This window comes from Neofelis nebulosa, chromosome 8 (genome assembly GCF_028018385.1).
Source record: "Neofelis nebulosa isolate mNeoNeb1 chromosome 8, mNeoNeb1.pri, whole genome shotgun sequence".
Taxonomy (NCBI): domain Eukaryota; kingdom Metazoa; phylum Chordata; class Mammalia; order Carnivora; family Felidae; genus Neofelis; species Neofelis nebulosa.
This window is the reverse complement of record NC_080789.1, coordinates 52,733,683-52,761,596: the sequence shown is the minus strand read 5'-3', so window position 1 is coordinate 52,761,596 and position 27,914 is coordinate 52,733,683. Positions and strand designations below refer to the sequence as shown.

General features: G+C 43.8%; 1 protein-coding gene across 4 annotated transcripts in view; it reads left to right on the top strand.

Moving 5' to 3' along the window:
* Positions 1-13,957, top strand: part of SRGAP1 (SLIT-ROBO Rho GTPase activating protein 1) — a 284,751-nt gene extending 270,794 nt beyond the window's left edge. For 3 of the 4 annotated variants that reach the window (XM_058742151.1, XM_058742150.1, XM_058742152.1), the window contains exons 19-22: positions 2,508-2,688; positions 4,148-4,282; positions 4,420-4,759; positions 8,690-13,957. In XM_058742151.1, the coding sequence (XP_058598134.1) occupies positions 2,508-2,688; positions 4,148-4,282; positions 4,420-4,759; positions 8,690-9,067 (1,034 nt within the window). In that variant the 3' untranslated portion in view covers positions 9,068-13,957. Of the gene's footprint in view, positions 1-2,507; positions 2,689-4,147; positions 4,287-4,419; positions 4,760-8,689 lie in introns of those variants that run through there. The other variant, XM_058742153.1, reaches the window with a different exon arrangement.
* The last annotated feature ends 13,957 nt before the right edge of the window (positions 13,958-27,914 follow it).

Here is a 27,914-nt window from a genome sequence, read left to right as displayed (position 1 = left end):
TGTCTTCTTTGGAGAAGTGTCTATTCATGTCTTTTGCCCATTTCTTCACTGGATTATTTGTTTTTTACGTGTTGAGTTTGAGAAGTTCTTTATAGATTTTGGATACTAACCCTTTATCTGATATGTCATTTGCAAATATCTTCTCCCATTCTGTTGGTTGCCTTTTAGTTTTGCTGATTGTTTCCTTCGCTGTGCAGAAGGTTTTATCTTGATGAGGTCCCAGTAGTTCATTTATGCTTCTGTTTCCCTTGCCTCTGGAGACGTGTTGAGTAAGAAGTTGCGCAGCCAAGATCAAAGAGGTTTTTGCCTGCTTCCTCCTCAAGGATTTTGATGGCTTCCTGTCTTACATTGAGGTCTTTCATCCACTTTGAGTTTATTTTTGTGTATGGTGTAAGAAAGTGGTCCAGGTTCATTCTTCTGCGTGTCGCTGTCCAGTTTTCCCAGCACCATTTGCTGAAGAGACTGTCTTTCTTCCAATGGATATTCTTTCCTGCTTTGTCAAAGGTTAGTTGGCCATATGTTTTTGGGTCCATTTCTGGGTTCTCTATTCTGTTCCATTGATCTGAGTGTCTGTTCTTGTTCCAGTACCATCCTGTCTTGATGATTACAGCTTTGAATACAGCTTGAAGTCCGGGATTTGAATTTATTAAGTGAGAAAGAAGCTTAGTTGACTATCCAAGGATTTCTTATGCAGTTATTCCATACAAGATATTAAAGATACTTTAGGAATCTTTTGGGAAAAATTAACTGTTTTAAATGGGAATGTACATTACCAAGCAAAATAGAAGACAATTTCCTGAAAAAATATTTAACAGATGGACAGGTTTTAATCTATTACATGTGCATGTATTCTAGACTATTTAGAAACTAATACACTCTCGGTTTATAGTAAATTGAGGTATTGCTCATTGCTTATACATTTCTCTAAACATTTAGCACTTGTATTGGCCCTTTCTGTGTATAATTGGTTAGAAGTTTACTTATGTGTTGTTGATAGCAGGGATGAAGGACGGGGCGGGGGATGGTAGAAGATGGGAGGAAAGATCATAAGCCCCAGAATCAAAGGGCTTTTTGCAAAAGCTCAATGATGAAAAGCATCTCTTATAGTTGTTTTGTTTAGTTTGTCCTCTTAATTGCCTTCAACTGTTGTGATCAGAATTAGATCAGCACTGAAATTCCATTTCTAGTTCAATAGCTTTAATTTTTAATTTTGAAATCATTGTAGGTTCACATCTAGTTGTGAGAAATATTACAGAGAGATCCCACGTACTCTCCTCCCAGCTTCCCTCCATGGTAAAATCTTACATAACTGTAGCATAATACCACAGCCAGGAAATTGACATTGACACAACCCATCAGCCATATTCACGTTTCACCGGTTTTTCCTGCACTCATCTGTGCGCTTCCCTTTTATAGCCGTGGCCATTTCTTTCCAACCTCTGGCAACCACTAATCTGTTCTGCATCTTGATTATTATGTCATTTCAAACATGCTGTATAAGTGGCATCATACAGTATATAACCTTTTGAGACTGGTTTTTTTTTTTTCACTCACCATAATTCCCTTGAATATCTTTTGATCTCTGGATAATTGGGGCGCCTGAATGGCTCAGTCAGTTAAGCGTCTCTTGGTTTCAGCTCAGGTCATGATCTCACAGTTTCGTGAGTTCGAGCCCCATGTCAGGCTCTGTGTTGATAGTATGGAGTCTGCTTGGGATTCTGTCTCCTCTGTCTCTGCCCCTCCCCCACTTGTGCTGTCTCTGTTTCTCTCAAAATAAATAAATAAACTTTTAAAAAAACTTTTTTGATCTCTGGATAACATAATTGTTGAATCTGGTCTCTTAATTTGGGTACAGGACAGTCTAAATTGTGCTTTTTTCATAGGTAACTAGAATTTGTTACTGATACTAGAGAAAACAAAGTTATTTTACTGTTGGTGGCAGTTTGGAAGATTTGATAATGCCAGAAAAGTACAGGAAGAAATTAAATGTACTCACATAATATTTAATGTACTGATTTTTATAAACCTCATTTTTCTTTGAATAAGCAAATAAAGCCTAAACTCCCTCGTGTTCTGGGATACTGACTTTCCCATGTTATCCATGGTTATTAACATGTTACGCAGGAACTCCATCATTGTCAAAATACTATTGGAGCTATTGTGGAGGATATTACAGCCCAAGGAGAGATCTCATATATCATGTTGCAAAGTTTTAAATATTTCTTACTAAACTGTCATTATACCTCTGGTAAGAGACTGTGGAAATTAAGGTCCAATGTTCAATTTTTCTTTGCCTGAAAAACTGACCCCAGCAAGAGACTGTTTTTCTGTACCTCTTTTAACAGCCTTATTTTGTCCTGCATTGATGATTTGTTCATTACCTTGTTCAGTCTGGATATTTAAATGGCCGTGTTTATTGCCAAGGCCTCATATGGAACTTTCACCTAGTGTTTCATGCTCTTCTAACAGCTCTGGTCCCTCTTTGTTTTCCGGTGTGTTCTTTGTAGAATGTGAGCCAATAGAAGCGATAGCCAAGTTTGACTACGTTGGGCGATCCGCCAGAGAACTGTCCTTCAAGAAGGGCGCCTCCCTGCTGCTGTATCACCGCGCGTCTGAGGACTGGTGGGAAGGAAGACACAACGGCATTGATGGGCTCGTGCCTCATCAGTACATAGTGGTTCAGGATATGTGAGTAGTGCCAGCTTCTACCGCCAAGTGCTCCCATCAGAAGATTCCAGCCACTGTCCTTAAACTGACCTTGGTCTTTCAGGAACAGAGCAGAAGGGATCGCAGAGCCCAGACCTCTGAGCTGGGAACAGTTCTTTGCCTTGCTATTGGGTCTTTGCTAATGGTCCTTCAGGACCAGCAGGTTTTCATTTTGCAAACACCACCAGGAGGTTTGGAGCAAAGGCTAGGGAGAGATGCCTTTTGAAACTTTCAGGCTCTTAGAAGAATAATCCTTGCAGAGAATAGCTTTAAGAGCTGTAGTAACCACTGCTGGTTCCAAAACCAGAGGTTATCATCTCTTGCTGTCTGACCACTGTTTCAATTCAGATTCCCCAGAAGGAAGATACTGATGTAAACAAAGTCTAAAGAGAATCATCTCCAGCCTTCTTCTTTTTTTTTTTTTTCAATATTGCTGTAATTTTTTTAATGTTTATTTATTTATTTTGAAAGAGGAAAGAGAAAGAGTGCAAGCTGAGGAGAGGCAGAGAGAGAGGGAGAGAATCCCAAGCGGGCTTCAGGCTGTCAGCACAGAGCCTGACATGGGGCTTGATCTTGGGAACCATGAGATCATGACCTGAGCTGACCAACTGAGCCACCGCTGCACCCCTGCTATAATTTTTTGGGAGGTTTATTTATTTATTTTGGGGGTGGGGGACAGAAAGAGAGGGAGAGAGAGCCAAGCAGGCTCTGCACAGAGCCCAGTAGTGCAAGGCTTGAACTCACAAACCATGAGATCATGACCTGAACTAAAATCCAGAGTCAGATGCTTAACCACCTGAGCCACCCAGGCACCCCTTAATATTGCTATAATTTAAAAATATTTAAAGAGATGAGAAGATGCTTATAACCTATTAAGTAAAAGAAACAGGTTGCAAAATTGTACGTACAATATAATTCCTATTTTGTGAATATATTTCCTAGTACAGCAATTTAAGAGCAGTTTTTCAAGGGAAAGAGAAATATACCACATGAAATGCATATTATGATTAAATCATTCAACCTAATTTTAGAGATGTTAAAATGTGTCTCAGAATCCAAGAAATATTATGTGCATTTTATACATACATGCAGTGATATATATCTAAGCCACATAAACATATAAGTAACTATAGTATAAATACCATACATATATATGCAGACATCATAGATATGTACCCAGGCATAGATAAAAAGTATAGAAGGATATTTTCTAAAGTTCTAGCAGTAGTTGTGTCTGGTTGTTGCATCCTATTATGGGTGATTGTGATACTGCTCTCTTTTGTATATCTGAATCTTCCAGTTTACCAATGAAACTGTATTATTTTTATAATGAAAAAGTCGTGTTGGTAAGAAAGACTTATAATACGTAAATGCCATCACTTATTTTTTTGTTCCCATTCATCTAGCAAAAGACCCTCACTCTTGCTTCTCATTGTTTCAGGGATGATACGTTTTCAGACACTCTGAGCCAAAAAGCTGACAGTGAGGCCAGCAGTGGGCCAGTCACTGAAGACAAGTCTTCATCCAAGGACATGAACTCCCCAACAGACCGTCACCCGGACGGCTATTTAGCCAGGTAGGTGGAATCTGATCATCAAGCTGCTGAACCTCCACTTTTCCAAGGACTTTGAGCAGCCACAGGACCCGCAGCTTTGTGGTATTACCCAGTGTGATAAGCTCTCCTATTTTCTCTCTCTTTTTGTGTATGTCTAGACAGAGAAAAAGAGGAGAGCCACCCCCTCCAGTCAGGCGTCCTGGCAGGACCAGTGATGGCCATTGTCCCCTCCACCCCCCACATCCTCTTTCCAACTCCTCCGTTGACCTGGGGTCCCCAAACTTGGGCAGTCACCCCCGGGGCCTGCTGCAGAACCGTGGCCTCAACAATGACAGTCCTGAGAGGAGACGCCGGCCCGGCCATGGGAGCTTGACCAATATCAGCCGACACGACTCCCTCAAGAAGATCGACAGCCCTCCTATTAGAAGGTCCACATCATCAGGGCAATACACAGGCTTCAATGACCATAAGCCATTGGACCCAGAGACGATCGCTCAGGTAGGATGCATTTAATGGAATGGTGCATGCTGTGTACCTGGAGTATGATGAAGGAGGTATGCAGGATTTCCTTTTTGTAGCCATGTTGTTTTGTACAGAACCAGCTAAAGAAAACAAAAGAAATGAGCTCCTTCTTTAAAGCCTGGACTAAGGGTCTCTTTAGAAGAACCATTTGTTACTGGAAGGACCCAAGTGATCAGGTTCATACTGATTTAAATAGAAACATGGCAGAAATGTAGGACCCATGGCATTTAAACACATCATTGCTAAGTAGTTAGAAAAGTCTGGAAAAGAATAATAATGAAGAAGGACCGGCCCTACTGGATCCTGAATGCGTGCCAAAGATAATAAAATAGACAAATTGATAGAAAGAATGGAGAGCCCAGAAATAAATAAATGTTAGTGTATGATAAATATGACCCTTTCAACTTAAGACAAACAATGGATTAGTCAATAAATAAATGGAGAAATAATGGTTAGCTGTTTGAAGAACATCAAGTCTGAATCCTATGTCTTTGTTTACTTCTCAACAGTTAGTACAGAGGACTTTGTAGTTTTTTTTAATGATTAGAATTGACAGAGTGAGGGTGAAACAAAATTAATGGCTTTTCCATCATTCTGCCATTTTTCCTCTAGCGTTTTTTTTCCCCCAGCATAGGCCATCAGAAAATATGGTTAACACCAATGACAAAAAAGGTGAATAGATTCAGGGTTTGCCATTTTAATCTAAAGCATCTTCTATCTATCTGAAGCTTAAAGGCAAACTAAATTAATCAAAAAAGAGAGTGAATGAGAAAAAAATGAAACAAACATGGGGAAGTATTTAAAATGAATTATTTTTAATAAAGAGTATCCAAGGAGACCTGCACTGATGTGACAAATTTCCAAGCTATTTTCACTGTCCTAACTAAAGAAAATTTTGGATGTAAATTAGATTGTGAGGGGTTTGATGTGTTTTTTAAAAATTAAACCAATTTTAAATCTACAACAGTTTCTCGGTAAAAATCAAAAAGACTTGACCTTTTGGTTTTCCTCTGTTTGAAGTACCATACAGGGCCCGTTGAGATCTATACAGAACCAGCGATATTTGATTACAGCTGAGTTTAACGATTTGAGAAATCTGTAACTTCACTGCTTATAATAAGCAGGTGAAACAGGATGTAGGGAGTTAGGAGCTTGGGGGTGGGAAGGCATAACAACATCTATTTAACCCTTTTGCTTCTAGAACCAAGAAATCCTTTTATTGTAAATCATCAAAACAGAACTCAACAGATAAACCAGGCTCTCTGCGATCTCTCTGGGGCAAATACTTGTGTAAAAAAAAAAAAAAAATCCATATGTTTAGCATCAAATAGAAATCACATATGAAAACAATCACTTGGAAAGTGATGTCATCCTCACAAAATGGCCTCCAGCTGTGTCCTTTATTTCTCTTTCCATCTCAGCTTCAGATTTTCCCATGAGAACAAGTAAGCCCGCCATCATGGCGTTCATACCAAAAACATGCAGATTCTCTTATTAAACAAATCAGTGCAGTCCCTGATGGGGCTTGTTTTAAAACGACAATATCCATATGTGGTCACTGTATCTTGGTTTATTCGTTAAGCAAACCTTTATTGAGCACTTACTGTGCACCAGGTCCTGTGCTAGGCTTTATGAAGCAACGTTAAATCAATAGCCAGCTGCTTTCCAAAGGTGCTGACAAGCCTGTGAGGGAGATGGGTATGGAAATCAATTACCATTACGCAGCGCCATAAGGGTTATGCTCCAGGTGAGCGAAAGAAGCCCTGGGAGGGGCGCCTGGGTGACTCAGTCGGTTGAGTGTCCAACTGATCTCTCGGTTCGTGAGTTTGAGCCCCGCATTGGGCTCTGTGCTGACAACTCAGAGCCTGGAGCCTGCTTCAGTTTCTCTCTCTCTCTCTCTCTCTCTCTCTCTCTCTCAAAAATAAGTAAACATTAAAAAATTAAGCAAACAAAAAAAAGCCCTGGGAGAGTAGAGAATAGACATGTCAGTCAGGCTAGGGCAGTGGTTCTTCACCCCGTCTGTGTCACACAACACTCCGCCTTTGGGGTTTGCGTATACGAAAAATCACATGATGTAAAATTGTCCATCTTAACCATTTCTAACTCTAGAGTTCAGTAAACTATATTCACATTTTATGAAACAGATCTCCAGAACTTTTTCATCTTGGAAACCTGAAAACCTATACCCACTGAAGAACAACTCTCCTCTCTCCCCTCCCCCTCAACCTCTGGCCACTGCCATTCCACTTTCTGCTTCTATGAGTGGGGGACTACCTCATATAAATGAATCAGGCAGTATTTGTCTTTTTGTGACTGGCCTCTTATTTCACTTAACATAACGTCCTCAAGCGTTATCTGTATCGTACCGTGTGGCAAGATGTCCTTCTTCTTTAAGGCTGAATGATATTCCATTGACGTATATACCACATTTTGCTTCTCTATTCATCCATCAGTGGAGCACAGTCTACTTTTTTTGAAACATATATTTTGTAATTCCCTCTTTACCACCTGAAATACATTGATAGATGATATACCTGATTTGAAAAAAACATATGAAGCTCTAAATATAATATAAAAAAAACAAGGAAATAGATATTAAAACAATTAAATGTATTTCAGTTAATGCTTGACTACACTGGAAAACAATGGACGTAGTAAGGTGCTTTCATCTACATATATAATCCATGTAAATCTCATATAAATACAACAATTAAAAATGTGTTTTGATCAGGGCACCTGGGAGGCTCAGGAGGTTAACATCCAACTCTTGATTTTGGCTCAGGTCATGATCTCACAGGTCATGGGATCGAGCCCCGCATTGGGCTCTGTACTAACAACGTGGAGCCTGCTTGGGATTCTCTCTGTCTCCCTAGCTTGCACTCCTTCTCTCCGCCTCAAAATAAATAAATAAACATTTAAAAAATGCATATTGATGTAAGAGACGGGGCCTGGGCTCAGGTTATCATAAACAGAATTTTCACCTACATGAATGTCTGAAGGACATTCAAAAGTTGAAGAAGGGGTGCCTGGGTGGCCCAGTTGATTGAGTGTCCAACTGTTGATTTCAGCTCAGGTCACGATCCCAGGGTTGTGGGATCGAGCCCTGCGTCAGGCTCCGTGCTGATCGTGGAGCCTTCTTAGGATTCTCTCTCTCTCGCCCCGCCCCTCTCCCCTGCTCATCCTCTCTCTTTCAAATTTAAAAAAAACAAAAACCAAAAAAAATGGCAAACAAGATGCGGGATAATTCATTGCATATAAACTATCCAGGACACTGCAAGATATCTAGTATACACGACCTCTGCCCACCAAGTGCCAATAATGCCACCCCTTTATTGTGACATTTAAACACACACACACACACACACACACCATATCACAACAATGCCCTCCTGCAGGGCAGGACCTCTTCCAGTGAGACCATCGGACAGGAGCATCAGGGGAAAGCCTAAACTGAATTTTGAAGAACTGCTAGGAATTAGCCAAGTACATAGTAAGTGCCCAAAATTATTTGTTAAATCAATGAAAGAAGCCTGCTTTTCAATCCCATTCCCATTTATTTGAGAAACTGTAGCAGTGTCTAAATTGAAGCTGTCTTTTGCCATAAGCTGGAATAGAATTCTGTATAATCAGCACGTAAGGTGGAAATCACCAGAAGGCTACCTAGCACCTTAGAACGGCAGATGTCTGATATACGGCTGCAGGCACCCTGGCATCTTGGTCTCCTGAACATGCAGAGCCTAAACAGTCGTGTGAGATGCCATCATCATGCGCATACATTCCACAGACTGTGAACTTAACACACGATTGCTTTTGCTGGCCTGTCTGCTTTGAGCTGAAGTGTGTGTGCTTCTATACATTAGTACGAATTTATCAGTCTGTTCTGCCTCTCTGGTGATTTGTCAACAGGATATTGAAGAGACGATGAACACTGCTTTGAACGAACTCCGAGAACTGGAGAGACAGAGTACCGCAAAGCACGCCCCCGATGTGGTGCTGGACACCTTGGAACAAGTGAAGAACGCGCCCACCCCCGCCACGTCCACAGAGTCTCTCAGCCCTTTGCACAACGTTGCCTTCAGGAGCTCCGAGCCTCAGATCCGACGCAGCACGAGCTCCTCCAGCGACACAATGAGTACTTTCAAGCCTATGGTGGCACCCAGGATGGGTGTGCAGCTAAAGCCCCCAGCCCTTCGGCCAAAACCTGCCGTCCTTCCAAAAACAAACCCTACCGTGGGACCGGCCCCACCTTCCCAAGGTCCAACAGACAAGTCTTGCACGATGTAAACTCCAGATGAGCAAGGCCCTATGGGGCGGTGATTTAAGAAACAAAACAAAACAAAAAACGGATCATTGACAAAAGTCAGTGATCTTTAACTTTCCTTAGTTTTGTGCTTATAACTGGAGATTTTTGGCTTTTCTATGTTCTTGAATGTAATGTCGGAGACTAGCTAAATTAACACGGGCATTTGTATTTTGTAATTTTCTTCCTTTTTTCTTAGTAACTGGACATATGTCATTTTAAAGACAATAGAAACACTTAGATTTACTTGAAAATCCAATGCTGCACCATTTGTCACGAAGGCCACACCACTCTGCTCTCCGCGTCGTTCGGCGCTTCAGGTTTAGTGTAGCCTGGGTGAGTCGGAAATGTCTGGATCCAAAGGCACAAGCGTCTGAGTCCCAGGCCGTGGAGTATAACCAGTGTTGGTCTGTGGCGCTTGGGGGGAATGGCTGGAAAGTGGTAACGGCATTGTTGGGTAGCTGACAGCGAGTACCTCTGAGTCCGTGCAGTGGGACAAGGTCCCACTCGTGCCCAGGCTTGCAGTTGTCACGGTGGGATGTGCCCAGTGGGACTCTCAGCCCACTGCCTGAATGAGTTGCATGGTTGCCTCTTTCATACGAGTCACTTTCCTGGGTCCAGATTAAAAGCTCAGAGGAAGGGGTCGGACCCTCTGCAGTTACTTCTTGAACGGAACCTAGAAAAGGGGAAAGCTAATCCTCCAGAGCTATCGCTGTGACTCCTTCCTCAAGCCTGGTCAGGCCCCCGAAGACTTCCAGGTCCGTCCCCTGCATTCACAAAGGACTAGAACAGTCTAATTGTAAAGACTTCCTGGTTACACTCCTCCACAAGTTCCTTCAGAGGTCTGTTACAAACTGCCTAGAAAATACTTCCAGCTCCCCTAAACCCCTGTGTTCTCCTGTGGAAATGGAGAACACGGGCAGCACACAAGTCCTTGGTTCGCTCAGCCTTCTCTCCCGACTAAATGACCTCGGTTCCTTTAAACCCGATACAGAGGCTTGATGATCCTAAGGTGACTCCCCAGCTCTCCTCTCCCATTGGCCTCTTTGAGCCAACCAAGAACTGGCTGTGGTACTGGAGTAAGAGCCATGCTGGCCAAGGTGGGGGGGCGGGGGGGGGGGGGTCACATGGTTCCAGGAGGAGTTCCTTCCAATTTTGCACCCTGGAACCATGACTTTTTTCTTTTCTTTTCAGGTGGTCTCAACATAACCCAGATAGTCAGGTGAGCTCCGTAAGGTACCCTCTTTCTGTGACATCCTGGCACAGAAACCATTTTCTCTGTGTTTTCCCACTGTCTTAAAAAGGTTGCTTTGAATTCAGTTGTTTTTACTAAGGTACAAATCACCACTCCTGCCAGCAGCAGCTTATATCGTGTGTAAACCTATGAGCATGTTTTCTGCTCTGACCTTGAACTTAATGATAAAGAGAATTTTTTTTTTTTTAGATAAATGGGTGGCCCAGAACTAACCCCTTTCGACCACCATTGATTTCCTTCTAGCTTTGGTTTCAAACTGGAAGCCATTTGCCTGCCCACCTAAGAGTTGCACAGTATGGACTTGAATCTGTTAGCCCGCTGGTGAATGCCTCAGGCAGGAAAGAATGAGGATCTGTACTAAAAAATCAAGATCATTCCTGGGATCTCTCCCTCAGTTTGCCAGTCTAATCATTGTAACGCAGAGAGAGATTAAATTAATGACATACGGTTACCTTTCAAAGTCACACTTCTGATTGCCAGCCAGTGGCCTAATTTCACAGATGGATTGAATCGAGATTTTTTTTCCAAGTATCCAGGTATGGCAAGCTTTTAAATCTTTGAGGTTTCTGAAGCATCCACTTTGCCCATTGTGAAAACGATGCCCAGTCCAGCATCTTCTCTACCCCCCTGCCATTTCCCTTGAGCTTTAGTGGCCCTTCATCAACTTTAGACACCATGGAGACTCAGCCAGGATTCAGCTCTGAGTAGCACTCACCCTTTTAAACAATCTTCCCAAATTCCTAGGAAATTGAAACCTTGCTGAATAACCTCCCAGTTCTTTCCAGAGTCCACTTGGGTTTCTAGTTCTCTGCTGCTCGATGGGGAAGCAGAAGCCGAGAATAAAGGCGGAAGTAACGGAGGAGGAGACTTTAAATCTTTTAGAAATTGAAATGAAAAGGATTGTTAAAAACGGTTTTTCCATCGATGGTGCAAGAGTAAGATGTAAACAGAGGGTTTCAAAAGGGCAGAGGGGTGTCTTCTACAAGTTTTAACTTAGATCTTACTCCTACAAGTTCATGTCTTCAGATTTCTCCCTGGCAGTCCTGCCCAGACTCTCCCCTCTTCAGTGTTTACACCGCTGATGAAATGAGGGTTGCCTTTCCAACCACCACATTAGGATTCTGCTCCCTTAGGTGGCTGCTCTGGGGCCTCAGAGCCTCAGAGGCTGTGCCTTCTTGCAGGAAATTTCTAATGCTCCCCCATCACTGCCTTACCCATCTCTCTCTCTTCTCCCTATACCCCTGTGACACCTTGAGGTCTTTCTTTTTTTTTTTTTCCAGTCTTTTTTATTTGTTCCAATTCCCATAGAAGGACATGACCTCACAGGGAATAAGGATTCACCTATTCTTTCTTTGTTTTGGTAAAAGTCTTCAGATTCCAGGGAGAAGACAAGGTGGCCACTTCACAGAGGATCCAAAATAACACCCTGAAAGCTCATTAAAAGCTTCTGGTGCATTCGCCTAGTGCATGGCCTTCTCTACAGCCACACATCTAGTGGGGAGGAGGAAGCATGCAAAGGGTGGGGAGGAAAGGAAGAATCCTTGAGATGTTATGCCCCCGGTTTCAAGGATCATATTGTTCTTCGTGCACAGTTTGGCAAGGGGGTCATTTTGATGATGGGCAGACGATGGTTCTACAAAGATGATCAGACTCCACTTACGCAAGAATATATATTCACAGCTGATATAACTCTGTTCATGTCCCATCCATAGAACTCACTAAGTAGGCTTACAAGTTGACCTTTTGGTTTGGGTCAGGGGTATTGGGAAAGGACTGATTGATAAGAGAGAGAAAAGGTACTCCATACACATTTTCTGATGCGTGTTCTGTAAATTATTTGAACCAGTCCAGTGGCCCTTTGCAGAGCTCTGTATTCATGTTCAGGGTCAACGCTATCGGTCAACCATTTTGCACGTTTTCACACAACATGATCTGACTTTGGTGCCCCTTGAGCCATGCATAGAATAATTTAGAGCAGGCTCCCACTTAATCTACTGCAGGAAGCATGAATAGCTCTCAGCGGATGTAGAGCAAACGGGTCACATTGTATTAACCGAGTTTTCTTTGTACTCTTGCCATTCCCAAAAAGGGCTTATAATTTAAGGAAAAGGTAAGAGTGGGAAGGATTGTGGTCTCCCCAGCATTTGGGAATGACACGAGGTCTACAAAATGAAGAAACTTTAATGTGATAAGTACAGCCTCTAAAATTCAAAAAGCCCACACTGTATGTTAAGCAACTGGAATTTAAAAACTTAAAAAAAAAAAAGTAAAGAGCCCATAGGTCTATTGAGGATTTAGAAGACTTCAGATTTGGGATCGCATTCATTCTCGTCCTGACCACAGTAGTGAGACACCGTAAAAGCGGGATAAGCACTCAGATGAGCCTTGCTCTGAGTTGCCCATCGCTGAGGCCACAGTCCCGGAGCAACTTAGATGCAAAGGCTCATCCGTGTGTACAATAGAGCTCCCTACTCCAGACAGTCCCCTGAGCTGAAAACCAAACCTCCAGCTGGGCTGAGGTGTCAGGCTTGGTGCAGGGTGACTTTGGCACCCCTTTATTCAGATCAGTAAAACAAACTGGAAATTGAGATTTCACTTACCCTAGTATACTTTCTTTAAAAAAAATAGTCTATGTGGTATAATCGAGATGGGTACCTGTATCTTTAAATTACATAGGGACTTTTGTATGTTTAAATAATTGTACTGGGTTCCATAATGCTTATCTTAGAAACTGTTTAGTAAAGAAAATATATAAACCGTGCATTTGTGAATGCCCCCTTTAGAGCATTCATCCAAGTTCAGTGTGTAGTGTGATGGTTATTATAGATGTTTAAAGTATAGTAAGTGGCTGTGTAACAGGAGAGACTGCTAAAATTTACCTACGGAATTAAGGGTAACTCCTGCCCACATAATTAAATCAGTATTGTCCTTTCCTGTCGGTTTGATCAATTGCAGTACTGGTAGCTTCCTGCTTGTGACTGTTACTAATCGTGTCAATGTACATCTGTAGTATGTACATGTGAAAGTGCCTTTCTATTTTAGAGGAGTTTTAGCCTTGCTCTTTACTGTCACCCCATCCACCCCTCCACTCTTACGTCTGGCCCCCCTGCCCCAATTCCTACTGCCCCGTCAAGCGCCCCGTCCACCCTTCCACTCCTGCTCCCGGCCCCCCTGCCCCAATTCCTACTACCTATCTGAGCGGAAACTTCCTCCACGCTCTCCCTGCTTCTCTGTGTCCCGTCCTGTACCTCAGTGCTCAGTATCGTCCGTCTTGCATCCTTGTCCATCATCAGACTGTCTCGTTTTGCTGGTAGCCGTGACTGTGCCTTTCCCGTCCGCAGTGTCCCTGTGTCCTCCCTCCCGCTGTCTCTCTAGCTGCTGCAGCCCACATGTCACCTGTGATCTGTGCTGCCTCCGTTACAGTTCCTTGGCTCTGAGGCGGAAATTTGGGGGGATGCTTTTACAGTTCTGGAAGAAAAGAAATGTTTTGTTAATCTGTTGTGACAATGCACTTTTATGTATAGTACTGTACATTTTGGCATGTACCATTCCAGGCTTCAATATACAGTCAGGTCTGTTCTTCATGGTGTATCTTTATAATAAATAAGATAGTTCTGGCTGCCTTTGTCTTCTCAGTGATTCTCTCTCCGTGGTGTTTTCATTCCTTTCCTTTCTTTTTCTAATCACTGTTAACCCCCTGGAGAGCTGAGTTGCATTAGATGGTGGGAAACTAACTTTTTTTAAAAAAAATGTTTCTGTCTCACTTGCATTTTTATTTGTGCACTTGGAAATGAGACTTCGTGGACAGGGCCTTGATCATGAAGCCAGAGTTTTTCAGAGGATGGCTTGGAGACCCCTGTGCAGTAAGGAAAGGGGATTACGGGAGAGCAAACAAGCCTCCTAAACACTAGCCAGATTGAAACCTTTCCCTGGAAGAGGGTTCTTTGGCATAGTAGACCTTGTCAAGGCGATCTTTGGTTCCATTCGAATATCCTGAAATGCAATCCTTAGGTAGAGATTCTGTTTAGAATGCCCCACGTGTTGGTATTTTTTTCCTTCAAACTTTTTTTTTTTTAAACTAACCCTTGAGGTCTATCAGTACATAATAAAGAGTTTTACAAAATCATTTGTAATGTACAAGATTGAATATTGGTAAGAGATGTGGAATTTTTTTTAATGACACATAAACCAAGGGGGAAAAAAAGATTTTATTGGAGTATAAAATACAGAAAAGTGCACAAGTCATTAGTGTAAGAGTTTGCACAGAGTAATACTCTCCTGCATCTACCACCTACTGAGATCAAGATCTCCAGTATCCACTGCCTACCGAGGAGATCTGGCCAGGCTTGTGCTTCTCCAGTGTAATATCTTCATGAATTACATCATGGTTTGCTTTGGCCTATAGTTTTAACTTTCTATAAATGTCCTCATAGTATATACACTTTGTGCCTGGTTCCTTCTGTTGAAATGTTTGTGAGAGTTGTCCATGTTGTCACATATAACTGGTTTCTTCCATTTTGACTGGTGTATTGAATTCTATTTCATGAATTTGCTCAGTATTTCTTGTATATTTCCTGATTAAACTTTGGGTGTTGGATGCAGAAATCTTTAAACATGGACAGAACAAATGAGGGGCGCCTGGGTGGCTCAGTTAAGGGTCTGACATCGGCTCAGGTCATGATCTTGTGGTTCGTGAGTTCGAGCCCCGCATCGTGCTCTGTGCTGACAGTTCAGAGCCTGGAGCTTGCTTCAGATTCTGTGTCTCCCTCTCTCTCTGCCCCTCCCGCGCTCACACTCTGTCTCTGTCTCTCTCTCTCTCTCTCAAAAATAAATATTTAAAAAAAAATTTTTTTAAACATGGACAAGTGAATGGGGGGAAAGCCACCTGTTAAAGGAAATATTGTCCCACAACGTTGTAGAATGATGTTGAACTAAGCCCTTGACTGGAAGGGCCTACCCAAAAGCAGGTAGAACCATTTTAGGACCAGAGTTGGATTTAGAGGCTTCCCCACAGTAATGAATGGGCAAATCAGACTATAGGATTATTCCAGGAGAGACCCCATTATCCTGCATCACCCTCGGATCCAAAGGCCTCCACCTGCCACAACCCTCTCCATGTCCGCCTGCCTCCTCACGTCCCTCACTCCAGAAGTAGAGTCCCAAAATGTGGCTGCGCCTGGTTGTCAGCTCCCACTGTTCATAAGCCAGCACCCTGTAAGAATATTAGCAAGGCAGAAAAAGGACATTTTCTGGCTTTTGCCTTAGGTAGTTGGGATTCCTAATGTGGAAAATTCCCTAACCATGATCTAAAGTGCCAAAAAAAAAAGTCCTGGAAAGCCAAAAACAATGACAAATTCCATTGGCAAGTTCCATTTTACTGGCCATATGTCTCCATTTGGCTTTGGGGAAATATGGTCAATATACCTTTGAAATAATCATAGTGACGTTCAGGTGTTTCTACCTAGTAGAAAGCTTGCCTTTTATTAAAACAGTCATTTCATCAAGGTTAGTCTTCAACAAAAGAAGCTGGAGATCTGGGACAAGGCTGGATATCAAAATGTCCATGTGCGTGTATGTATGTATGAGAAAGAGAGCACAAGTGATCACTCCTCCTGGAGTCCTGAAACAACATGCTTTGTTCAGTGTTAGTATCTTGAAGGAAGTTATGACATGATCCACAACGTCTCCAGCTCTAGGATATTTGCAACCTAATTCTGGTGGCTAGCAGGCGCATTCATCAGCTCTCTATCAGGTGTGCCCCTGGGGGTGAATGCCTTTCTTTTGCTGCTTGGGTGTTCGGCTAACGTGAGGACTATCGATGAATTACCCTCTCAGCGATAATGCATCGTGTTAATCTTTTGTCTTTGACATACCCAGAGAATATCTTGCGTAAGAATCATGTCCCTCTAAATAAAAGTGGATGGTCGTGTCTATAAGCTAGAGGAGAGGAAAGCGTCATCGATAGTCTCGTGGCATATTTGAAATTTTACAACGATGTGATACTAACTAGAAAATGAGATCTGGGGTTCTAGGCCTTTGATGGACTACATCCATTTAAAAAAAAAAAAAGGCAACATGATCAGGATTTGTAATAGAAGGTGTGGTCTTTGAGCCAAAGATGATTATTGCATTAGTAACTGAATATCAGCAGATGCGTTTGAAGAGGGAAAGAAATTTTAAGTAAGACAAAATTGTTATCTTGTCCTAATTCAAACTCACTTATTGGACCTCATCAAATCAGCAACCCATGCCTCAGTTTCCCAAAGAGAAATAATCCACAGTGACATTTAACACATTATCTTCTAATCTTGAACGATGTCTATTTTTAGCACAGTTGAATTCATATTCTATATATACTTGTGTACCCCTGTTCGGTTTTTCTCCCTCACGTCAGTTCACGTTAGAAGTGTCAGCAAATGTGATTTTTCTTAATGGCTGTAAAATTTTCTAACATATGAACATACCGTGATGTACTTCGTCATTTTCTTATCATTGAGTGAGCCTATTTGCAGGTTTCATTTTTTCTGTTGAATATTACATTGTAGTGAGCAGCTCCATACACAGTCATTGTCTGCATTTTTGAACCATAAATTTAGCATGGACTCCAAAAGGTGAAAGCATTGATCCAGAGGTTGTAAGCATTCCCTTAGACTCATGACAAATGCTGCCAGAAAGACTGCACACGTTCACACTACTCCCAGCAACATGAAAGGATATGCGAGTTTAAAATAGCATTGTGTGTCCCTTTGCCGATGTAACAGGTAAATGATAGGTTCGACCTACATTCTTCGGGGTATTTGTTACGTGCACACTCACACTTCCAGAGTGAAAAGCTCCCGGTTTTACTCACTTCTCTGTCCTAAGTGTCAGATGTATCACTGTTGTTTCAGCTGAACATCAGCCAACGAGGCTTTCCTCGGGCACCTTAAGTTTGACAGACCTAAAAACTAAAGCCACTTGCTTTAATTTCAAAATACATGCTGCTCCTCTGATTTCCGATCTGTTTTACTGACTTTTGCTCTGTGTTAACCTCATTCTGTGTGCACTCCCTTGTGCCTCAACTCTTGCAGTAGCCTCCTGCATAGTTTTTGGGGGTCCGTTGTCTCCCCTTTGCAACAACTGTCTACACTCTGGCTAAGCAGCTTTCTACAAAACAAAACAAACTAACGATCATTGGACAAGCAAACATGTACTACTTACCAGGCATTGTTTTCAACATGTTAATAGGTGTGGCTGGATGGCTCAGTTGGTTAAGCCTCTGACTCTTTTTTTTTTTTTTTTTTTTCAACGCTTTTTATTTATTTTTTGGGACAGAGAGCGACAGAGCATGAACGGGGGAGGGGCAGAGAGAGAGGGAGACACAGAATCGGAAACAGGCTCCAGGCTCCGAGCCATCAGCCCAGGGCCTGACGCGGGGCTCGAACTCACGGGCCGTGAGATCGTGACCTGGCTGAAGTCGGACGCTCAACCGACTGCGCCACCCAGGCGCCCCAAGCCTCTGACTCTTGATCGTAGCTCAGGTCTTGATCTCAGGGTTGTGAGTTCGAGCCCCATGTTGGGCTCCACACTGGACCTGAAAGCTGCTTAAGAAAATACATTGAGAGTGGGGCGCCTGGGTGGCTCAGTCGGTTAAGCGTCCGACTTCGGCTCGGGTCACGATCTTGCGGTCCGTGAGTTCAAGCCCCATGTCAGGTTCTGTGCTGACTGCTCAGAGCCTGGAGCCTGTTTCAGATTCTGTGTCTCCCTCTCTCTGACCCTCCTCTGTTCATGCTCTGTCTCTCTCTGTCTCAAAAAATAAATAAACATTAAAAAAAAAATTTTTTTTTTAAATAAAAAGAAAGAAAAGAAAATACATTGAGAGGCGCCTGGATGGCCCAGTCAGTTAAGCATCCGACTTCAGCTCAGGGCATGATCTGCCCCTCCCTTGTTTGTGCTCTGTCTCTCTTTTTTTTTTTCTTTTATTATTTTTTTTAATGTTTTTTATTATTTATTTTTGAGCCAGAGAGAGACAGAGCATGAGTGGGGAAGGGGCAGAGAGAGAGGGAGACACAGAATCCAAAGCAGGCTCCAGGCTCTGAGCTCTCAGCACACAGCCCGACGCGGGGCTCAAACCCACGAACTGTGAGAGCATGACCTGAGCCGAAGTCAGATGCTTAACTGACAGCCACCCAGGCGCCCCTCCGTCTCTTTCTCAAAAATTAATAAACAATAAAAAAAGTTTCAATACATTTTTAAAAATTTATTAGAATTCATTTAGAAATAAACATGTTAATAACACCTAACATGTATTGAGTGCCAGACTCCATGCTACAAATACTAAATAGTTCAGCCCTCACAGGAAAGCCAAGAGAAAGAGCTACAGAGGGGTTCCTGTCATCATAGACACTAGCCACGGGCAGGGCCAGGGTTTAGTTCTGAGCTGTCTGCTTCCCCAGGGGCTGTGCCTGTAACACTGCTACATCCTGCCCCCTGGATGATGCTCCTGTCCTTCCCCTCCTCAAAGCCACCCGTGACTCCCCACCGCAGGCCCCGAACTTTGTCTTCTTCCCTCTGTATCTTCTCACCTAACGCGTAGCTGACTAGTAAATCGGTGAAACCACAGTGACGATGAATTCCTTGTCTGCCGTCCTCTGCGGCCTGCCGTGTCCACCCCACTGCCCACCACTTCCTCTCAAGAACCTTTCCTTTTCGGCCCAGTCACGGCACCTTCCCCTGAATGCGCCGGGCCTCATTGTCCCTCAGCCTACCTCACGTCATTCCTTACTCTAACGTGTCCCCGACCTCGCTCGAATACCTGCCTGTTGACTTAATGTTTATCCTTGAAAACCCAACTAAAATGTTACGTCTTTCATGACACATGCCCCAAATCTCTGGGCGGCCGTCCCTTTCTCCTCCATGCTTCCTCCCATCAGGCCCTCTCCACAGGCCGTGACTGAACAAGACGCACACGCTTCCTGGTCTCGTGAGGTATATTTCCTGGTCAGAACACAGGCACTGAATAAACAAGCCAACAACTATGTCAGCAAAATAATTTCAGGTGCCAACACCTGTAGAAAGCAAAGGCGAGGCGGACAAGGGTGATAGGATTGAGGGCGTCTGGGAGGGGAACTTCAGATGGGACGGCTGGGAGGTCCCCCCTGAGGTGGTAAAAATCTGAGCTCAGGTCGGAATGATGGGAAGAAAGTAGCCACGTGAAAAGAAAGATTTGGCACCAGAGGGAGCTGCTCGTGCACATGCCCTCCACCTCTGCGGGGTCACAGCGCTTAGGGAGAGAAGGTCACCACCACTGGAGCCCGGCAACGAGAGGAACCGGTGATGGCGATGGGTGGTGGGCAGAGACCAGGATGTGGAGGCCCTTGGAGCCAAAGTAAGTAACAGACTTAGATGTCATTCCCAGTGCAAGGAAAGCCATCGGAAGGATCTAAGGAATGCAACATCACCCACCGCTTTCCACCCACTCTCCAAAACCACAAGGACAGATCACCTCACACTTATTAGGATGGCCATGGAAAGAAAGGAAGGGAGGGAGGAAAGAAGGAAGAAAGGGAGAGAGGGAAGGAGGGAGGGGAGGGAAGGAAGGGATGAAAAAAAGAAAATAACAAGCATTGGCAAGGACGTGGAGAAACCGGGATCCTTATACACTGTTGGTGGGAATGCCGAGTGGTGCGGCCACTGTGGAAAACAGTGTGGAGGTTTCTCAAAAAATTAAAAATAGAACTCCTGTGTGATCCAGCAATCCCACCTCTGGGTATACATCCAAAAGAACTGATAACAGAATTGTGAAGAGCTATTTGTGTATTCATGTTATTGCAGTGTTGTTCACAACAGCCAAGACATGAGAGCAATCTGTCAATCAGCAAATGGATGGATAAAGAAGATGTGTCCGGGGTGCCTGGCTGTCTCAGTCGGAAAAGCATGTAATTCTTGATCTCGGGGTTGTGAGTTCGAGTCCCACATTGGGTGTAGAGATTACTAAAACAGTAATAATAAATAAATTTGAAGAAAAAAAAAAGGATGTGGCATATACATGCAATGGAATGTTATTCAGCCTTACAAAGGAAGGGAGGAAGTCCTGTCACCTGCTACAGCACAGATTTTGAGGACATGATGTTAAGTGAAGTAAGCCAGTTACAGAAAGACAAATACTGAGGTGCCTGGGTGGCTCAGTCGGTTCAGCATCCGACTTCAGCTCAGGTCATGATCTCACAGTCCGTGAGTTCGAGCCCCGCATTGGGCTCCGTGCTGACAGCTCACAGCCTGGAGCCTGCTTCTGATTCTGTGTCTCCCTCACTGTCTGCCCTTCCCCTGCTCACGCTCTGTCTCTCTCTCTCTCTCTCTCTCTGTCAAAAATAAATAAACATTAAAAAAAAAAAAGACAAATACTGTACAAGTCCACTTAGGTGAGGTACCTAGAGTAGTCAAAGTCTTAGCATGTAGAGTGGTGGTGGCCAGGGGCTTGGGGGAGAAGGGTGGGGAAGCTGTTCAGTGGGTGTAGAGTTTCAGTTTTGCAAGATGAAAACATGACAGTGTACAGATAGTTAATGCTACTGTAGTGTACGTGCAAAATTGGTATGATGGTGATTTTTATGTGATGTGTTTTGTGCAACAGTAAGAAAAAAGATCACTCTGGATGCTGTAGGAATCAGTTGGTGGTGGGGACATAGGAAGGAGATGGCAAGAGTGAGGTAGGATAGCATGGTTAAGCACGACAGTGAGAAATGGCAGTGGCGTGGACCAGGTAGCCTTGCAGATGGAGAAGGAGGGATGCATTGGGAGTACATTTTAGAGTTAAATCAACAGGGTTTGCAGACAACTTGGATGTGGGGATAAAGAAAAGGGAAGAAGCAAGAATGACTCCCGGGTTTTTGTTTCAGAGCAACTGGGTGGGCGATAGGGACCTTTACTTAGGAAAAATCAGGGAGAGGAAGAGGTCAGCAAGAGGCGCGCAACCAAGAATTCAGGATTGGACATGTGTAAGATGGCTGTTAGACTTCCAAGGGGAGACATCTAGGAGGGCAGCGGATCTGACTCAGGGCAGATATTTCTGGTCAGAAGATGCTAGTTTGGTATTTAAAGGTGTGAGACTGGAGGAGATCTCCTAGAAATAGGGAAGAGGGGCAAGATCCCAGAATCAGGCCGCAGTAGAGCCCCAACTTGCCGAGCTTTGGTGGAACGAGGGGTGAGCTGAGGAAACTGGGAGGAGCAGCTGACGAGGAAGGGGAAGACCGGGAGGGTATAATAGTATGTTATGTAGTGTTATCGGGGCCAGAAGCACTGTCCTCTCTGCTTAGGAAATTCTTAGAACTTTCTGGGATGTCAGGGTGCTTTATCTTCTCACCTCATGGAGATCGCTTCTTCAAAGAGCCTTCTCCTGATCCCCCGACCTAAGGACATGCCCCTTGCCACCTGCCCTAGTCTCTGACATGACACTGACTCTGGCTATTATGAGGCGATAAAAATCCTTATGATCATTTTAAGTTATAAACAGTCTTAATTCACTCGTTTATAATGTTTGATCCCATGTAAATCTTGCATTTAATTTGAACGAACATTCTCTTCCCCAGCTCCAGCTGGGGTCAGCCACAGAGGGGGAGCCAAGACCTAGGAGAGAAGAGGGGGCAGGAAAGTTCTTACTTGATCAGTACCATCTGCTTCAACTGGCCTTGTGCTTACACCAGAGCCAAACATGGGCTCTTTCCTTAGAGAAGTGCTTTGGTGAGTTTTTGGAGAAGCCCGACCCCATGGGTCTCTGCGGGATCTCCCCCCACAAGTCCCCTGATGCATCTCTCTTCTGGCTGTTTGCTTATTGCTTCCTCAACAGGCGGGAAACCAGCTCAGGTCTGCTAGGTTCTCTTCTCACCTCCAGACAGTCTTTGACCAAGACCTAAGGTGACGCTAACTCAGCCTTCTTTTGCATAGAGCTTGGCCCACTTCATGCATTCTATGCCCTGCAGCCCCTGGAAGTGCAGAGAGCCCACACTGCCACTTCATCAGCACCTTACCCCAGAGATCTCAAAAAGAAAGTCAGACTCCGCTCCACAGTGTCCCTCAACTGTAGGGGATATGTATCAAACTTTTGGGGGGGTTGCCCATTGATGCCCTTCTCACTAAAGTAGAAGTGAGCACCAGGCACCCCAATCTTCTCCTTTGAGGGGTGCTCACAGCACACCCACGCTTCTCTGTAAAAGCCTCTTTGTAAATCAATCTCCTAATATCCAGAGTCTGTATACCACTAGAGGAGAGTGAGGCTTTCACAGGCTTTTAATGAAATTGTTTGAAAATGTGCATGTTGATTTGGTCTCACACGTTGGAATATGATGTTTTGGTCCCTTGATGGAGCTTCCATTTTTATATCCTGTTACATAGTAGTAAATCCTATATGAAGAAAATAAAGCAGGATAACAGTAAAGGGAGATTGGGAAGTGCTGTTTTATTTTATTGCAGAATAAAACCATTTAAAATGGGTTAACTTTAGAAAAGGCAATACAGCCACATGAACCCGAGACAAAAATATATTAAAAGATAGTCAGCAAAAGTCTCCTTCCCATCCCTGCCCCCCCATTCACCTGTATCTCCCCACTCATCCTGCCTAGGTAACCTGTCTAAATGCTTTTTTGTGTGTCATTACTGTCTCTTTATATAAGCAAGCAAACACAAGCATGAATTATTCTTATTTTAGCCCCTCCTTGCACAAATGGTAGGATGCCACCCATGCTGTTATGCACTTTGTTTTTTTTGTTTTTTTTTTACCTCATTGTATATCTTGGACATTTCCCATATCAGGACTTGGAGATCTTCCTCACTCTCCTTTAAGGCTGTGAAGTTAAGTAAGTACTCCATTGTATGAATGTTCTATAATTTATTTAACCTGTCCCCTATTGAGGAACATTTAGGTAGTTTGCAATCTTTTGTTACTTCAGATAGTGTTGCAACAAATAGCTTTATACTTATGTCATTTCCCATGCATGTAAATGTATCTGTAGGATACTTTTCTAGGGGTGGGATTACTGGGCCAAAGGGAATGTGTGTTTGTGATCGGGGTCACTATTGCCAAATTGCCCTGCTAAGGGGCGGTACCAATTTATCTTCCCATCAGCCTGTATCCAGGATGCTTATTTAGCAGGTTGTTGGGGCAGCCTCTCCGTAGTGTTCACATTTGAGCAGCAATCTGAATATCAAAAAGGAGCCATCCATGTAAAAATCTAAGGGAAGATCATTCCAGGTAGAGAGAGCTGGGGGAAAGGTCTGAGGCGGAAATAAGTTCCTCATGTTGGAGGACCAGCAAAACTGCCAGTGTGGTGGGTATGTCACGAATGAGGGGGAGGGGGGTGGGGGCCCATGAACAAGACAGGTTGACGGATATAACGGGAGCTGGATCATGCAGACCCAGGTTAGGAGTCTGGATTTTATTCCACATGGCATGGGAAGTCATCATAGGCGGGTTGAGTGGAGAAGTGAAGTGATGTGTTTCCATGTTAGAAGATTATTGACTGCTTTTTTAAAATGTCTGTAACCGTCTTGCTCATCAGAGCAGACCAAATTCCTAATAAATACAATGTAAACATCCATCCTAAAAGCCTCTTCTCAGCAGAGACCCAATAAAACTGTGGCTACACAGGGATTAAAGACAAGCCAACTTGAGTGAGGCATGAAGACCTAAGTCACACGATAGGTCCATACTAGGTACGTTTACAAATAAGAAAAGGGAAAGGACGCCCATGTAAATCAGGAAGGCCTAGAACCATTATGAACTTAGTCTTGCCTCCAGCTGCATGCAGAAAGTTGACGTTCCTGTTTTTATTATGCATTCCCTGGTCCTAGATTCCTTAACTCAGGAAGAAGACCAGAATTCTCTAGTTCATGGGAATGCTTCTCCTGACCTGGGCTTATCCTGACCTGAGCTTACGTCGTTCTCCCTTTCGGGTTCCGTATCCACGATATAATGGCAAAAGGACAAACAGAAAAGTTACATGTTAACAAGTCGATATATCTTGCACAGTTTAAAATAACATTGAATTTTAAGCCAACTCTCTAGGGCTTTCCTTAGAATAGCCAGAAGCAAGACAATGATTTCATCTCTCCTAACAGTTGGACAGGGTGGCAAATGCCCCCAAACAGACGCTGAGTTCGGGAAGGGTATTTCCTTCACCCATCAGGCCGGCGATGGAATAGATATATCGCAGTATATTGCCTTTAGCATCTGTTTTTACTGAAATGCTCCTTTACTCCTTCACTGACACTGTTGGGACATCGGAGTCCTGTGCCAACGTGGACCTTTGTCTGCTTGTGTCAGCTGTGACCATTGTCACACTGCTCCTTCAGAGGACGCTGCTGCCTTAGCGCCCGCGTCTGGTTCGACGGCAGAGCCTCGGTCCGGCACTGCGCTTGGGCACAGCTCTCTGAGGCCGGCGACTGCTCAGCTGTTGGGGCCTGCCTGCCACACACAGCATGTGAACACTGGGAGGAGCCAGACAACTCCTACGTCCCCGTAAGTACTCGGAATCCAGAAGGAGCTCTATCGAGGGGGAAGAATGAGAGCCTGGAAAGGAATAGATCCACTTTTGGAAATTCTACTGTGTCTGGCGGCTGGGGGTTGGGGCTCAGGCAAGTGAACTGGAGAAAGGACGTATCCCACCTTCTAACTGGGCGGCTTAACAGTAACCTTCTCTCTTCACTGTGACCCATAGTTCCGTGTCGAGAAGTTCCTGGTGATTGTCTTAGAGAAACTTTCCCCCCTCATCCTGCCTTGTCAAGACTCAATTATAAACATTCTAAATGTATTTCTCAATTCCACTAGACTTTTTAAACTCATGACCTGCATTTGCCCTACATATGAATTCCTATTTTGAAATTTTCTCTATTTAATGTGAATTATTCCCAGAGCCCATAGGTGGTTTTTCTCATAATCAGATACATTTGAACCTCCTTTTACCCACCTGTATCCCTGGGATACTTGGTTCTCTGGCCATAAAACTTACTCTTCATGAGCATACTTCTATCCTAAACAAGCTATATTATTGCTTTTCTTTTTCTAAGTGGGAATTCATGAGCTATTATGAGTGGTAATTTTCCTTGTTTGGGTCAGCGTTTTATCTCTTTAGTCAGCTATTTGTGGTTGTGTATTTTAATTTTTTTTAACGTTTTATTTTTTTTTGAGACAGAGAATGAACAGGGGAGGGTGAGAGAGAGAGGGAGACACAAATCTGAAACAGGCTCCAGGCTCTGAGCTGTCAGCACAGAGCCCGATGCGGGGCTCGAACTCACAGACTGCAAGATCATAACCTGAGCCGAAGTCGGACGCTTAACCGACTGAGCCACCCAGGCACCCCGTGGTTGTGTGTTTTGCTTCACACCATGGTAAACAAGTTTTCCTAATTTCTGAGCATATTAATTTTTTTTCCTTGAACGGTTTTGTTGCTGGTGTTCAAATAAGAAAAACCGGGAGCACTGAGTGGCTCATTCAGTTGAGCATCCGACTCTCGATTTCAGCTCAGGTCATGATCCCAGGGTCATGGGATTGAGCTCCTTGTCAGGCTCCATGCTAAATGTGGAGCCTGGTTAAGATTCCCCCTCTCCCTCTCCCTCTCCCTCTCCCACTCCCTCTCCCTCTCCCTCTGCCCCTCTACCCTGCTCATGCTTGTTCGTTCTCTCTCTCTCTCACTAAAATAAAAGAATAAATTAAAAATAAGGAAAACTAAAATACTTTTAAGAGAAAATGAAACACTGTCTCCTATTTTGCCCCTAAAGACTGAAGTGATTAAACCACCATGGTTAAGTTCTAGCTGTGTCTTTTCCAAGCCATTTCTTCTTGAGGTGGCAAATGTGATGTTCCCATCCCTCTGATATAAATAGGCAACCGTTGTGGTCTGCAGAATTTGGGAGATTCTCCCTGGTTAAATAGTAACTTGGTCTAGAGTGTCGCTCACTTCTTTAACATTCATGGTTTTGGGTGCCTGGCTAGCTCAGTCAATACAGCACACAACTCTTGATCTTGGGGTTGTGAGTTCGAGACCCACATTGGGTATAGAAATTATAAATAAATAAACTCAAGAAAAAACATTTTGGCAGGGGGTGCTCGGGTGGCTCAGTCGCTTAAGCGTCCAACTTTTGGTTTCGGTTCAGGTCATGATCTCGTGATTCATGAGTTCAAGACCCACATCAGTTCTGAGCTGATGGTGCGGAGACTGCTTGGGATTCTCTCCCTCCCCTTCTCTCTCTGCCCCTCCCCCACTCATGCTCTAAATAAATAAATGAATGAGTAAACAAAAAAAAAACCATTCAGGGTTCTGTTTACCCACAAGAACAACTCTTTTACCTTTATGAGGAAGAATATTCTTTCTGAATACATGTATCAGCCAGGGCCTTCAGTTGAAAGCCACAAAACCCAACTCGGGGTGATTTAAGCAGAAAGGATTTTAAGACACACTCAAGGATGTTTCTGTTTAAAGGTGGTGATTCGAAGACAGACATTTACCTCTGCTACCTCCTTCCACCTCTCTAATAAAGGGTATTTTTTTAAGTAGGCTGCACACCCAATGTGGGGCTCGAACTCACAACCCAGAGATCAAGAGTTGCATGCTCTACTGACTGAGCCAACCAGGTGCCCCTAGGGGCATTTTTATATTTAAAAAAAAAAGACAAAGTCAAGGGTTAAAGAGAGTCAGGGAGTTGTAACATAGCAACAAAGTCAAGGGAGGCAACATAGCAACAAAGTATTGGATGATAGAAAGAAGACAAAGAGGAACTTATTTAGCATCTGGAGAAAGTTGTCTTCTAGCGGGAAAATTCATATGCACTAAAGAACTTCTCCAAGGCTCAGAAATTGACTGCACTATGAGGTGAGGCTGACACAGGGAGATCTGCAGACCTGCAGATGAAATTTTAGAGAACCAGCAAGAGCCCAGAGTGAGACAGAAAAGAGGGCAGAACGGAAGCAGAAAAACGAGCCAAGGGCGAGATGATGGAGGGCCTTCAGAGCACAGTGAGGCACTTGGATGTTCTTTTATGGAGGTTGGAAGATTTATAGAGAAGGTAGAGAGTCCATACGACAGGTTGAAAGTGTAGATGGAACAGGACCTAATCCTGCCCCTCTCACAGGATTAAATGATACATACATGGGTAGGTACATGGCCCAAAGTGGGCCAAATTAGGATTGATCCTGGGACTTGGGTGTTACTTTTGGAAAATCATTTCTCTCTTTTCCCTGAAGTTGCTAAACCACTAGGATATAGGCCTGGAACTGTGGGGGCCGTCCTCCAGCCTGCCTGAGAACAATGCCAATACAAAGGAAACAGACATCAGGAGAGAAATAAAGAGTGACAGTGGAACCAAATCTTGAAGCAATTGTGTGAGCCCTTGAATGCAGATGAGCCTAAGATGGAATACAACCCTGGGTTGACCGGCTCTGTAAGCCAATACATTTCCTTTTTTTAACTCAACGTAGTCTGAGTTGGGTTTCTGTCACTAGCAAGCGTTCGGATTAATACAGACACCAGGGGCGCCTGGGTGGCTCAGTCGGTTAAGCGTCCGACTTCAACTCAGGTCACGATCTCGCGGTCCGTGAGTTCGAGCCCCGC